Source organism: Oncorhynchus kisutch, linkage group LG23 (assembly GCF_002021735.2).
Source record: "Oncorhynchus kisutch isolate 150728-3 linkage group LG23, Okis_V2, whole genome shotgun sequence".
Classification (NCBI taxonomy): domain Eukaryota; kingdom Metazoa; phylum Chordata; class Actinopteri; order Salmoniformes; family Salmonidae; genus Oncorhynchus; species Oncorhynchus kisutch.
In genome coordinates, this window is record NC_034196.2 from 40,016,783 (window position 1) to 40,032,401 (window position 15,619).

At 41.1% G+C, this 15,619-nt stretch overlaps 1 protein-coding gene across 10 annotated transcripts; it reads left to right on the top strand.

Moving 5' to 3' along the window:
* Positions 1-859: 859 nt before the first annotated feature.
* hmgcs1 (3-hydroxy-3-methylglutaryl-CoA synthase 1 (soluble)) lies at positions 860-15,331 on the top strand. 10 transcript variants are annotated; one of them, XM_031802430.1, is made up of 11 exons: positions 860-960; positions 3,340-3,409; positions 4,374-4,831; positions 5,141-5,266; positions 6,564-6,728; positions 7,671-7,839; positions 10,662-10,832; positions 11,302-11,408; positions 11,727-11,852; positions 11,981-12,138; positions 12,446-15,331. In XM_031802430.1, the coding sequence occupies exons 3-11, from the start codon at positions 4,384-4,386 to the stop codon at positions 12,536-12,538; spliced, it is 1,563 nt and encodes a 520-aa protein (XP_031658290.1). In that variant the 5' UTR covers positions 860-960; positions 3,340-3,409; positions 4,374-4,383; the 3' UTR covers positions 12,539-15,331. The 10 variants fall into 10 exon arrangements, with proteins under 10 accessions (XP_031658290.1, XP_031658288.1, XP_031658289.1 ...); XM_020457887.2 differs by lacking the exon at positions 860-960 and adding an exon at positions 980-1,095; XM_020457888.2 differs by lacking the exon at positions 860-960 and adding an exon at positions 1,661-1,795.
* The last annotated feature ends 288 nt before the right edge of the window (positions 15,332-15,619 follow it).

Below are 15,619 nucleotides of genomic sequence, written 5' to 3' on the forward strand. Positions count from 1 at the left end.
GGCAACCCCACACCAAGCAAGCCATACTATAGAATAATTTTCCAAGACATGCATTCTATACTGTAATCTTAAAATGCACCATGCAGTCAGAACACTGTCCCAACATACAAGAAACATTTTATGCACCGGTTGCTTGAGTACTTTACTTGGGAAACAAAGTTATTGATTGGGTCAGGACATTGAACACTTGCTGGGCGAGATACGACCAATAAATATATATTGCTCTTTGACCAAGGCCTAAATAAGGACTCAGTTTTGACTGAATTTGGAAGCAATCTTTACCAACAAAACCTCCCAGATATGCCAAAGTACCCTAAGTTAGCCTATTCTTCCAACATATATTGAATAAAATATTATAATTATTTTAGAATATCATGATTATATTTTATTCTGACTGTTGGGTTTATTGTTTCTACAATCTCAGTAGCCTAGCCACCAAGCACATGTTGTATATTTTTACTTCATTTTCCCCAAATATATTATTTACCTTTTATTTAACTAGGCAAGTCCGTTAAGAACAAATTCTTATTTACAATGACGGCCTACCCCGGCCAAACAAGAATCGGTTGTATAAGTGTTCCTTTTAAAGCAAGAAAGAAAAGAGGAAAGTTCATGATCAATGGCAGGATGAGGAGATCCACCAATTCCAGTCACGTGAACACCCAGCCCCTGGTCGTCAAGGAGACAGTTCAGCTTCCTCGCGGATTCGAGCCTGGAGGTCTCTGACTACCTCGCCAGCAGTCAGACGTGCTCCCTGATTGGTCCGTACTCTCTCACCATACACCGTCATTCACTCACCCCATTGAACCGCTTCGACTGCTGCGGCGCATGGTCTCTCTTTACCTCTCGTTGATTGGTCGGATACGTAAAGGGGTGGGCAATGCCGAAACTTCAGAACTTTGGATCTCTGTTATGATTGGACATGTATTCGGCACTTGGAAAACGGGGTGTCGTTCACAGGTACAGTACACTCGTCATATATAAATGGATTGATGTTTTGCATGTTGAAGTCATTCGTTTCTACCAAGAAAGTGTTAAGGGACTAAAGTTTGGCTGGTTATATAATTTAAGTGATAGACCACTTACTTTTTCAAGGTGAGTACACGGATTGATTACGGGATTGCCTTTCTCCAATCCACACGATGGTATACTGGGCTATAGCGGTACAGGCTACTGTAAAAGTAATTATACCTATTAAATAGGCTACACCAATTGTTGGTTTTATGGAACATCTTATTTTAAACTAGGTGACGATACAAGTTAGGCTTCTGTACACAAGGGTCAAGATGGTCAACGGAGTGTCCTGTCTGTGATGGATAAATCATCAGTGTTCTGTTATCTAGTTTGTAGTCAAAATTGATAAGGTAATCTAAATTGATATAGCCTAAGAAACGTTGCTCCAAATTAGTAGCCTAGACGACTATTCATTTAGGTGCATATCAATTTTGCTCCAAGTTAGATTGCTGAGGGGTGCTGAATTAAATTGCAAATTATTTTATGGTATTAGTAGAATAGATCCTAAATCTAATCTTGGATGCATATCGTGCTGTCAGGTGTTGCCATTTTTACAAAGTACCACTGTTATTACAAAGTAACAAACGTGGTACACGACAGGAACTAGCGTGCTACATTGTAACGTTCTACGTCGAACGGTTGTTCAGAGAATTCGAAACGGAAGCTGGTCCGTCCGCTCTTTCGTCCGACTGTGGTCACATCGAGTTCTGACCTTATGATCTGGTTAGCTAGCCTCTAAGGACAGCAAACAGACATCTTGTCATTACCCTATGATTGTAAGGTAAGATGATACCTATCGTCGATGGTTTTGTGAATGTTCTCGATGACTGATTTTGTGAACAGACATTTTTGCCATAGCTAGTAATCGAATTCCCAACGTAGCTAGCTAGTTGTCATCAACTAGAATTGGATTACATGGCTTGTAGAGATTGTAGCTGTAGTTAGCCCTGTTATGGCTATCCTCTTCCACTATATTGTCGTTCTGACACACTTGATGGCAGACCAACATGGACTTGCAGAGCTAACATTAGCTAGCTAACATTAGCCAATCCAACTCTCTTTCTTGGATTTTTATTAGCCAGTTAACGTTAGCTAGCTAAAAAAAAATCACGAAAAAGGAGACTAGAGGAAATAATAACGCGTAAAGCACTCTAGCGCAATTACTCACTGCTGCAAGACATGTGCTGATCACATTGTTTGCTTCCCTGATGATCAACACTTCCCCTATTCCTTTTTTTCTGTGTTAAAGTCGCTCAGTTTTCACCCCACCCAGTAGGTGGCGTCAATGCACCTTTTGGGATGTAGTCCAAAAATAAAAATTATAATAGGAAGAAGGCTGGTATGCTTTTCAGACTTCCCCCACAAACCAATGTAATCCTTCAGTCAGTTTAAAATGTCTACTCAGATTCCTACACAGGCTCTAACCTGAGAAGGGGGAATATCTTCCACAGTGGTGAAAAAAATACCCAATTGTCATACTTGAGTAAAAGTAAAGATACCTTAATAGAAAATTACTCAAGTAAAAGTCACCCAGTGAAATACTACTTGAGTAAAATTCTAAAAGTATTTGGTTTTAAATATACTTAAGTATCAAAAGTAAATGTAATTTCTGAAATATATAATTAAGTATCAAAAGTATAAATCCTTTCAAATTCCTTATTTTAAGCTAAATTACTTGACTTAACTGACTTGCCTAGTAAAATAAAGGTTAAATTAAAAAAGATTATAAAAAATACATATTTAAATGTTTTATTTACAGATAGCCAGGGACACACTCCAACACTCAGACATCATTTACACATGAGGCATTTGTGTTTAGTGTGTCCACCAGATCAGAAGAAGTAGGGATGACCAGGGATGTTTTCTTGCTAAGTGTTTGAATGGGACCATTTTCCTGTCCTGCTAAGCATTCAAAATGTAACGAGTACTTTTGGGTGTCAGGGAAAATGCATGGAGTAAAAAAGTACATTATTGTCTTTAGGAATTAAGTAAAGTAAAGGTTGTCAAAAATATAAACAGTAATTTACAAATACCCAAAAAAAACTTTAAGTAGTACTTTACACCACTGATTTTCCGACAGTATTCCCTGCAATGTTTCTGCTGTGAAGTACTGAAGATCCAATAATATTTTTGCCGCTTTCACGATGATATCCAGTCTCTTAGATTTTTTGGAAAATGTAGTCTGTCCTGTACAATTAACGCAACAAAATCCACCTTCACCATTTTAGTATTTCAGAATCTTTTATCTGATGAATGACATCAATAGACTGCTGGTTATCCACTGCCATAGCTTCATAATCTCTACTCTCTCAACCATTTTCACAGCCTCCGCATAGAAGACCTGCTCGACAGCCCTGATCCTCGCTACATTGACCTCCTTCATTCACCCTAACAGGTGAATTCTCAGTGAATTCTGGAATGTGATTCCCATCACAATTGCAGCATTCTGCATCCTCAGACTCTTCAACACTGATAAACTCTCTGCAAATACTTGACCGGTGGCCAAAGGTTTTACATTTTATAACGTTGAAATAGTTTTTGTACATAAGCTCATAGTACAGGTTATTTGACAATCCCCAACTATTACCAGCATGTTGTCCCTAAACCATGAAGCCTCGATATCCAGCGAGTCGCCAGAGATGACACCTTTATTCGGAGCCCGACTCTGAAAATCGTCATTTTCCATGTTGAAAGTTTAAAGAGCCACAAAGCTTTTTCCTCTTGCTCTTTCAATACACATGTAATCACTATGATACCACTCCTGGTCAATCTGACCCGACTCCACCTTTCCCACTTCGCCTGTCACCATCTTAGTAACCGCGAACGGGTCTCCCAAATAAACATCCTTATTCAGGAAACATAATCCAACCAGAAACTGCTGTTCATTTCCAACTTGTGCTATTTTAGCGCCATTGTTGTTTATTATTATCATTATTATCATCATCCAGTCCTTCTTTATTTATTTTACCTTTATTTAACTAGGCAAGTCAGTTAAGAACAAATTCTTATTTAGGAACAGTGGGTTAACTGCCTTGTTCAGGGGCGGAACGACAGATTTTTACCTTGTCAGCTCCGGGATTCGATCTTGCAACCTTTCAGTTAGTCCAACGCTCTAACCACTAGGCTACCTGCCGCCCCATTCTTAACAGCTTCAGAATGATTAGACTGCTAAGTGTCTTTGTGCAGAAGGTCCCTGGTTCGCGCCCCCTGGTCTGGATAACGACGTGAACTACTCTGTTGCACTTAATTCTCAGCCCTTATCAACCTACTGACCTCACATTCCACCATGAATAAAAATCTACCCATATTAACATCTCTAAAACCTCTCTTCATCCTTGTCTTCTCTCTGTCCCAACCAGCTCATACAGAATGCCTGGATCAGCCCCAGCCAACGGCGAGGCCACGTGGCCCAAAGATGTGGGCGTCATCGCCCTGGAGATCTACTTCCCCTCACAGTACGTGGACCAGGCCGAGCTGGAGCAGTTTGACGGCGTGTCGGCCGGCAAGTACACGGTGGGCCTAGGCCAAGCGCGTATGGGCTTCTGCTCGGACCGCGAGGACATCAACTCCCTCTGCCTGACGGTGGTCCAGCGGCTGATGGAAAGGAACGGCCTCTCCTACGACCAGGTGGGCCGTTTGGAGGTGGGCACTGAGACCATCATCGACAAGTCCAAGTCGGTGAAGACGGTGGTGATGCAGCTGTTCGAGGAATCAGGCAACACGGACGTGGAGGGGATTGACACCACCAACGCTTGCTATGGGGGCACCGCCGCCCTCTTCAACGCCGTCAACTGGGTGGAGTCTAGCTCCTGGGACGGTGAGAGGCGTTGCTTTTAACGTTGTGTTGACATTGTGTCAACGTTTTGTTGACCTTCTCAAGTGTGGTGTGTGTGACTGTCTATTTTAGTCAAATATTTGACTGAAGAACACACAAGACGTATTTCTTAAGTCTGACACACTGCCTCTAAATGGACCTACCTTAGACTTATTAGTATGCTGACAATAGAATAACCGTAAATCAAATGTTTCAGTCCATAATGAGAGAAGAAATCATCTGTTATTCATAAAGAATATTCAGTACTTGTTACCTGTCTGCTTACTGCTGTCTCTTTCTGCCCCCCTGCAGGTCGTTATGCCCTGGCGGTGGCAGGAGATATTGCAGTTTACGCCACAGGAAGTGCCCGGCCGACAGGGGGCGCCGGTGCGATAGCCATGTTGGTAGGGCCCAACGCCCCACTGGCTTTTGACAGAGGTAGGTCAATATCCTACTGTGTGTAAATAGTTGATATTGACACGCTGACTGAAGCATGACTCCCCCCAGCCTGTTTATTATAGACACAGTTCCTCTGTTGTTGTTTGTTTAAGTCATTCAGGTCAATATCAGTTCAACAGTACACCTCAGACCTATTGTATTGACATACAAGTGTGTACACACACATGCATACATACACACAATATCACTCACTGCTCATCTTACTGACGAATACACAGCTTTGTTTACATTTCAACAAGCCATGCGTCAAAGAGACCGCCAGTACGTTTCCATCTCATAGATAGCCAGCCATTCATCCAGTTTCTGTCTGAATTCATGTGATGCTGTACAACCGGGTTGGGGTCAATTCCAGTCAATTCGGGAAGTACACTGAAATTCAGTGGTGGAAAAAGTACCACATTTTCATACTTAGGTAAAAATAAAGATACCTTTTTTAATAGAAAATGAAAAAGTAAAAGTGAAAGTCACCCAGTAAAATACTACTTGAGTAAAAGTGAAAGTCACCCAGTAAAATACTACTTGAGTAAAAGTGAAAGTCACCCAGTAAAATACTACTTGAGTAAAAGTTTTTTTTTAAGTGTTTGGTTTTAATGTACTTAAGTGTAAAAGTATAAATCATTTAAAATGTCTTATATTAATTTACGGATAGCCAGGGGCACAGTTCAAAACTCAAGACATTTACAAACTAAGCATTTGTGTTTAGTGAGTCTGTGAGATCAGAGGCAGTAGAGATGACCAGGGATGTTCACTTGATAAGTGCGTGAATTAGACACGTTTCCTGTCCTGCTAAGCATTCAAAATGTAATGAGCACTTTTGGGTGTCAGAGAAAATGTATGGAGTAAAAAGTACATTATTTTCTTTAGGAATGTAGTGGAGTAAAAGTTGTCAAAAATATAACAAGTAAAGTACAGATACCCCAAAACACTACGTAAGCAGTACTTAAAAGTACTTTACACTGCCTCTGAAATTCCAATTCCCTTCAATGCTTTTCAATGAGGAAAATGTGGAATTGGAATTTGGTTTACTTTCTGAATTGACTAGAATAAAAAATGGAATTGACCCCAACCCTGCTCTACAATGGGCCATTTTTTAATATTTAATATTTTAAATATATATTTTTAATTGAACCTTTATTTAACCAGGTAGGCTAGTTGAGAACAAGTTCTCATTTACAACTGTGACCTGGCCAAGATAAAGCAAAGCAGTGCAACAAAAACAACAACAACAACAGAGTTACACATGGAATAAAATGGTGCGTCATGTTTGACCTTGCAGGTCTGCGGGGTACACACATGCAGCACGCCTACGACTTCTACAAGCCAGACATGGCGTCAGAATACCCTGTGGTGGACGGAAAGCTGTCTATCGAGTGCTACCTCAGCGCGTTAGATCGCTGTTACTCTGTCTACCGCAACAAGATCCATGCACAGTGGCAAAGAGGTGAGAGAAATTAGCATTTGTACCTTTGGTAAGATGCACATTGTTTGTTTAAAACATTTGATAACAACATTGTTCATTTCAATGCATCCACCATACCTTTTCAACGGGCCTTGGTCAATTCAAACACTTTAGGCTAAATCCTAAGTAGCTAAAGGCCTATAGTTCCCTTTATAGTCTTAAGTAGTTAACTAAGGTTCCTTTCCACTGCGGCCTGAAATTGGTTTAGTGAAAGTAGCGTGTTGCTAATTTCATCGCAGAGGGTATTTAGGTTAGGTACAAGATTGGACAGTGATCCTGAATAGTTTGTCCTTGTGTCACCCACCTCTGTAGTATCAGAGACCATTTTAACCAAACGCTTGTCTTTTTTTCCCACTGTCAATATCAATATGGAACTTATCCGACCATGAGCTTGATTGAATTCTTGGTACGGCCTTTCTAGCAGACCTGGGTCAAATACATTATGCCAAATACTTTGAAATACTTCCATTATGTGTATTTCAGGTGTGCTTGACTTAGTTTATAGTTTGGGACTAGTCCATTGTTTCTGTTGTTCCTGAGATAGCTTGGGTATTTTAAAAGTATTGCTGTTGTGATGCTGTTGTATTTGACCCCAGTCTACTCGGTTTTATCATTGACCATCTGGGTAAAACTGTGTATTTTGTTTTTAATTAGATGAGTTTATTAGTTACATGCACAGGGTTGCGGGGGACAGGGGGAGCAGCTAGGTGACTAGTGGTGGCTATTCAGCAGCCTGATGATCTGGTGGTAGAAGCTATTGGCCAGTCTTAGTTTTTGCCACGATGCTCAAATACTGCCCGCGTCTGAGTGATTGAAGTGGAGAGAACAGACAGTGGCTCGGGTAGCTGACCTCTATGATGCTGGTCTTGGCTTTCCTGCGACACCGGTCAGTTTGGCTCAAAACATGTCCTATGTTCTACACAGAGGGTGTGGACAAGCGTTTCAGCCTGGAGGACTTTGGCTACATGGTGTTCCACTCTCCCTACTGCAAGCTGGTGCAGAAGTCCTTAGCCCGTCTGGTGCTCAGTGACTTCCTCAGCCACCCCAGATCCAACACAGAGACTGGACCATTCAGTGGCCTGGAGGCTTTCAGGTCAGAACTCCACCGTTAGGCTTGCACCTTATTAGCTATGTTAGTGCACTACCTTTTGATTGGTCATAAATCACCATAGATATATTATTCCTACACACATCTACAATTTAAAATAAATTAATATTTAACCTTTATTTAACTAGGTAAGTCAGTAAAAAAAAAACTACAGGATCGGTATGTGTGTGTCCCCGTGGGACGGTTGAGCTAATGTAGGCTAATGCGATTAGCATGAGGTTGTAAGTAACAAGAACATTTCCCAGGACATAGACATATCTGATATAAGCAGAAAGCTTAAATTATTTTTAATCTGCACTGTCCAATTTACAGTAGCTATTACAGTGAAAGAATACCATGCTACTGTTTGAGGAGAGTGTACAGTTATGAACTTGAAAATGTATTACTAAACCAATTAGGCACATTTGGGCAGTCTTGATACAACATTTTGAACAGAAATACAATGGTTCATTGACTCAGTCTAAAACTTTGCACATACACTGCCATCTAGTGGCCAAAATTGAAATTGTGCCCAACCTGGAATAGTACATTGTGACCTTTTCTCTTGCATTTCAAAGATGATGGGGGGAAAAAACAAACATATTTTGTTTGTATTATCTTTTACCAGATCTAATGTGCTATATTCTCCTACGTTCATTTCACATTTCCACAAACTTCAAAGTGTTTCCTTTCAAACGGTATCAAGAATATGCATATCCTTGCTGCAGGTCGAGAGCTACAGGCAGTTAGATTTGGGTATTTCATTTTAGGCGGAAATTGAAAAAAAGGGTCCGATCCTTATGAGGTTTAGAACAAATTCATATTTTATAATGACGGCCTACCCTGGCCAAACCCTAACCTGGACGACGCTGGGCCAATGGTGCGCCGCCCTATGGGACTCAATCACGGCCGGTTGTGATACAGCCTGAAATCGAACCAGGGTCTGCAGTGATGCCTCTAGCACTGTGATGAAGTGTCTTAGACTACTGCGCCACTCGGAAGCCAAAATGGCACATTTATTCAAGTAATTACGATCCTCCAAACATAATCCAACCAAGATTACCATAACTCCTGGTTGGAATACAAATATTAAATATTATTGAACCTTTATTGACATAGGGAAGTCCCAGAGAGCACTGCTTCACAAAAACGCAGCAAAAAAGACCAATTACATAATAAGGGCGTTACAATTACAACAACAAAGGTGAGAGCATGATAAATTCCCAAAATCTCAAATGCGATGCTGTTCCAGTTTGTCCCCAGAATAGCATGTAAACGGCTCTAAACGAGTCTTTGGAAAGTATTCAGATCCCTGACTTTTTCCACATTGTGTTACGTTAAAGCCTTAATCTAAAATATATATATTTTTTAAATTAAAAATCCTCAGCAATCTACACAAAATACCCCATAATGACAATGGAAAACAGGTTTTAAGAATTTTTTGCAAATGTATAAAAACAGAAATACCTTATTTACATAAGTATTCAGACCCTTTGCTATGAGACTCAAAATTGAGCTCAGGTGCATCCTGTTATCTTTGAGATGTTTCAACAACTTGATTGGAGTCCACCTGTGGTAAATTCAATTGATTGGACATGATTTGGAAAGGCGCACACCTGTTTATATAAAGTTCCCACCGTTAACAGTGCATGTCAGAGCAAAAACCAAGCCGTGAGGTCGAAGGAATTGTCCGTCGAGCACCGAGACAGGATTGTGTCAAGGCACAGATCTGGGGAAGGGTCATTCTTCCCAGATTCTTCCGTCATTCTTAAATTGAAGAAGACTTACTAGAGTTGGCCGCCCGGCCAAACTGAGTAATTGAGGGAGAAGGGCCTTGGTCAGGGAGGTGACTAAGAACCCGATGGTCACTCTGATAGAGCTCTAGAGTTCCTATGTGTAGATGGGAGAACCTTCCAGAAGGACAACCATCTCTGCAGCACTCCACCAATCAGGCCTTTTATGGTAGAGTGGCCAGACGGTAGCCACGCCTCAGTAAAAGGCACATGACCACTTGGAGTTTGTCAAAAGGCACCTAAAGACTCTCAGGCCATGAGAAACAAGATTATCTGGTCTGATGAAACCAAGATTGTAGGAGGAAACCTGGCACCATCCCTACGGTGAGGCATGGAGTGGGCAGCATCATGGTGTGGGGATGTTTTTCAACAGCAGGGACTGGGAGACTAGTCAGGATCGAGGCAAAGATGAAGGGAGCAAAGTACAGAGAGATGCTTGATGAAAGTGCTCAGGACCTCAGACTGGGGTGAAGGTTCACCTTCCAACAGGACAACAAAAGCACACAGCCAAGACAACGCAGGAGTGGCTTCAGAACAAGCCTCTGAATGTCCTTGAGTGGCCCAGCCAGAACCCGGACTTGAACCCGATCTAACATCTTTGGAGAGAACTGCAAATAGCTTTGTAGCAACACTCCCCATCCACCCTGACAGAGCATGAGAGGATCTGGGAGGAATGGGAGAAACTCCCCAAATACAGGTGTGCAAACTTGTAGCATCATACCCAAGACTCGAGGCTGTAATCGCTGCAAAAGGTGCTTCAACAAAGTACTGAGTAAAGGGTCTGAATACTTATGTAAATGTGATATTTTCGATTGAATTTTTATACATTTGCAAAAAATTCTAAAAACCTGTTTTTGCTTTGTCATTATGGAGTCTTGTGTATAGATATCTGGGGGAAAAATGATTTAATCTATTTTAGAAAAAGACTAACGTAACAAAATATGGAAAAAGTCACGGGGTCTGAATACTTTCCGAAGGCACTGTATGTATATATGACTCTAAATGGCTCTATCCTTCCCTCTATGTGCTGAGCAGGGAGGTAAAGCCGGAAGAGACCTACTTCAACAGGGATGTGGAGAAGGCCTTCATGAAGGCCAGCACAGAGATGTTTGATCAGAAGACCAAGGCTTCCCTCCTCGTCTCCAACCAGAACGGCAACATGTACACCCCCTCTGTCTACGGCTGCCTTGCTTCTGTCATCGCACAGTAAGTCTCGTATGAATCAGAGTAAACTCATTTTTGCATAAAAGGTGCTACGTTAATTATTACATGAACTTACTACTACTATTCGTATGAAGAAATGCACATAAGTGTCATTATTACTGTGTAATTATGTCTGAAAGTACAGTGTGACAGCGTTTGTAATCACTGTGTTACATTGTCCTTACTGACCTAAGCACAATGTAAATACAGTATAACTGTGCTTCTACACCTGCATTGCTTGCTGTTTGGGGTTTTAGGCTGGGTTTCTGTACAGCACTTTGAGATATCAGCTGATGTACGAAGGGCTATATAAATACATTTGATTTGATTATTACAATAGTTATACAGTACTTAGATATATCTCAGTACTGTAGCAATAAGGACACTGTAATTAAGTGTTGCTGAAATGATAGTTATGGAGAGGCACACATAGGAGAGTGTGTGTGTGTGTAACACGTTTGTTCCTGGACAGACACACACCTCAGCACCTGGCGGGCCAGAGAATCGGCCTGTTCTCCTACGGCTCAGGGTTTGCCGCCACACTCTACTCCCTCCGAGTCTCCCAGGACGCCACGCCTGGTAGGTTCACCTCACACTGGGGTCGTCACCTGTATGGGATGGGGGAAACATCTTGTCAATAGAGATGGGTTCCACTGATATTTACGCTCCAAGGAACTAGAAATTAACCCGTCTAGTCTTGACACTTCTGGATTAGATGGCTGGGCAAATGAGGCAAAAGAGAGGAAAGAGAATTGTCTAGTGCTAGGGGTTATGAACTGAGCTGGTTATTTTTGGACTGAGCATTGGTTATTAAGTTGAAATATGAATGAGTAGGTATTGGGTCTTTCCCGGGAGTCTGTATTTATTGTCTGTTGGTTGGCCGTCTCCCTCCCTCAGGCTCTGGATTGGATAAGCTCTGTGCCAGCCTGTGTGACCTCAAGGCCAGACTGGACTCCAGGAGGAAGGTGTCACCTGCCATGTTTGCTGAAAACATGCAGCTGAGGGAAGATACCCACCACCTAGGTATGTCACACACACACACAAACTACGCACACACACTCACATTACTCACACACACACACACAGAAAGGCTTGAGCCTTTATTGAACTCATGTTTCATTTGAAGCCATGCCCGTCCCTTTCCCATCCAGCACCGTACGTGCCCCAGGGCGCTGTGGAGGAGCTGTTTCCTGGGACGTGGTATCTGACCCGGGTGGACGAAAAGCACCGTCGGGAGTACTCCAGACGCTCCCTGAACGACGACTTGCCCCTGGAGGCTGGCCTGGTCAACTCCACCACAGCCACTGAGGTACAATACAATTGTATTGTTCAACGTAAATCGGAAATCAAATCATTTATAAATTAAATAATATTCCCAATCTCGCAGACACTACAAATACACATAAACTAGTGGCTGGAAGCAGCACATTGTTTGGAGGCTAGGTCACTGAGAGACATTTAGTTTGCATGCAGGCACCACACATAAAAATAACAATGCACACAGAGACAGAAAAAAACAAGCTCCATTATTCCATATTAAATAATTATATTAGCTACATAAAAAGTGACTTTAGAAAACAGGAACTGGTTTTTACGTGTTGCATCCTTATTCCCAGCAGCACATCCCAAGCCCAGTGAAGAAGATGCCCCGCCTACCCGCCTCCACAGCTGGTCCTGAGGCGGTCACCGTTAGCAATGGGGATCATTAAGCTAAGCTTACCTCTGTGAGGTACAGGTAGACATGGAGGACGATCAACAAAGGACATTGGAAACACAATTATAATGCTAGCAGAGAGGACCCCCCCCGTGCACCTTCTCCTCAGAGATATGTTTTCTAACATATTGCTGAATGCTGCGTAAAACCAAGCTATTTAACGTTCACATCGTAGAATTTATCTTCAACCATCATTGCTCTCAATTATGTAACAGGAAGTAATATTATATGAAATGTGTGTGTTCCATTGGATGCATGGAAAGGAAAAGTGTTTGTCAAGGTAGCAGACATTCCTGAAACTAAAATCCTCAAGATTCCACATAATTCCTGAGCCAGGGTGAAAAAATCTGATTTCGGCTATTAAGATTATGTTTTGCATAAATTTGCATTTCCCTTTTTCAAAAAGAATAAAATAAAGTATTTATAGCCCAATAAATTCAACAAGTTCTTTTTTATTTAATTTTGGACCAATTCTTTGTTACTTATCATGGCACAAACTTAACAGTGGATGAAGAAAAAAATCATAGTACATTTATTTAATCCGGGTATTGAAACAAAATGTTGGAGAAGAAAAGTAGAAGGGATGAAAAATAGAAGCTCCATCTTAAGTCAACTATTATCTTCACTCGTAGCATCAAGAGGAAATGGAAGCTTGAGGAACAAGACTGCCTGCAGGCCTTTGGGGATAAAAAGGGAAGTGAGGCCTCTTAACTCTGTTTATCAAATGCTGCTGCTACCGTTGCAACTTGCTGTAATGACTTTATTTTTAAACCTTTTTTTAACTAGGCAAGTCAGTTAAGAACAAATTCTTATTTTCAATGACGGCCTAGGAACAGTGGGTTAACTACCTGTTCAGGGGCAGAACGACAAATTTGTACCTTGTCAGCTCAGGGTTATGAACTTGCAACCTTCCGGTTACTAGTCCAACACTCTAACCACTAGGCTACCCTGACTTGAGCTGTACAAAGCAGCTACACCGATTTCAGAATACTTCCATTTGCTATGTAGGGGATACATAATAATTATGTGGGCGCTTATATTTATCCTATTTCACACGTGTGAATTGGACATGAGTTTTTTGCATATCCCAACTCCCCCTTGAGATACCCTCGGAGAGTGGGGTCACGTCCAGGGATCAGACGTTATTGACTGCAACCCTGGAGCAATTAGGGTTAAGTACCTTGCTCAAGGGCACATCAGCAGATGTTTCACCTACTCGGCTGGGGTATTCGAACCAGCGACCTTTCAGTTACTTGCCCAATATTCTTAACCGCTACACTACTAATAGTCAGAATTAGTTTTCTCTTAGGACTCTTTGTTATACCACCATGGACAAATATCAGGGAAGAGGGACTGAACGGTCTGAGTTACATTTAAGTAATTTAGCAGATGCTCTTATCCAGAGACACTTACAGTAGTGAGTGCATACATGTTCATATTGTTTTGTACAAGTTCCCCGTGGGAATCGAAACCCACAACCCTGGCGTTGCAAGCTCTTTGCCCTACCAACTGAGCAACAATTCAACATGTTTAAATCATGTGATCAATGTTTCCCGCGGCGGTGATTGCACTACAGACTAAAACGGTGAAATGCCTCAATTGAGCATGCCGTTTTATCAGAGCTTTAATTCTCACCAGGCTCTGATAATCTATACAATATGTAAAATAACATTTTGTTTGAGTTCTTGTTTGTACTTAAATATTTTTTGGGGGGAAACATTTCAGCAGATAACTCTATTTCCTGGAATCACGTAAATTGACATGGTCAATTTAGTCTCTGCAGAAACTTTTAAATCAGTTTTAAAAGACATATGTCCAACAAGTTATTGTTTTAATGTAGTGTGTTGAAGAAAGTCATGTTCTGTGTCTCTACAACGTGTCTTTCCTTACTAGACTTAAGGGACCAGATGCTGTCCTGAAAGGGTTGTGTTTTCTCCGAGGTCTCAAACGTTTTTTTAACACTGACAGGGATAGGACTAGTTATAGACTGTAAAGAAACCAAATCTTGATACAGGCAGAAATAGCTGCAAACATCAGCCTTAAAGGGAACAGAGTTGGGGGCATACTTATTTTTTCTTTCACATAAATGTTTTGCATTTCCTCAGCAACGTTGGGTGACAGAGTTGTAGTCCATCTCCAATCTCTCAAGTTTGAGAAGCCTTACAATAAGCATGTACTAAATGTAGAAAATAGCTATACTCATGATAATGTACAGATATTTTAATTTTTAACAGCCAAGATAAGTTGCCTCTGTTTATATCTGTGTATGGCTGATGTTTACATTGTTTCTCTGAGATCAGATAATTTAAAAAATAAAATAATTGGTGGGTAATGTATAGTACTAAGTGGGTGGGTAATGTATAGTACTAAGTGGGTGGGTAATGTATAGTACTAAGTGGGTGGGTAATGTATAGTACTAAGTGGGTGGGTAATGTATAGTACTAAGTGGGTGGGTAATGTATAGTACTAAGTGGGTGGGTAATGTATAGTACTAAGTGGGTGGGTAATGTATAGTACTAAGTGGGTGGGTAATGTATAGTACTAAGTGGGTGGGTAATGTATAGTACTAAGTGGGTGGGTAATGTATAGTACTAAGTGGGTGGGTAATGTATAGTACTAAGTGGGTGGGTAATGTATAGTACTAAGATTATTTATATTTGTAGATATAAATAAATTGGCGTCTGATCGAGTGTCTCTTTTATAGCAACGATCTGTATAGAGATGATGTAATAACAATGTAGAGATGTATTAAGAGATGAACTGAATAATAAATATATGTTCATTTAAAGTGGCTGTTTCCTGCTTATTATATGGCTGTAGGGTGGGGGTATCCAGACTTCCATACCTTTATAGATGCGGTAAAGAGGCCAATGGAACTCAACCAAAACAATGGAAACACGTGGGAGGAAAGATCCTGAATCTCGTTATTGTCCCACAGCAAAATAAGCCTGCATTTAGGCTAATGGTAATTTAAATTTGAGAAAATTGTGTGTATTTCACACTATGTTGAGGTAACATCAGATTATAATGCTTGTATGGATGTTAAACCCAATACATGTTCATGTCATCGCCACCA

Coding starts and splice junctions, on each gene's coding strand:
- hmgcs1 (XM_020457885.2), top strand. Junction 6,729..7,670: donor CCATGCACAGTGGCAAAGAG/GTGAGAGAAATT, acceptor TGTTCTACACAG/AGGGTGTGGACAAGCGTTTC. Junction 10,833..11,301: donor CTTGCTTCTGTCATCGCACA/GTAAGTCTCGTA, acceptor GTTCCTGGACAG/ACACACACCTCAGCACCTGG.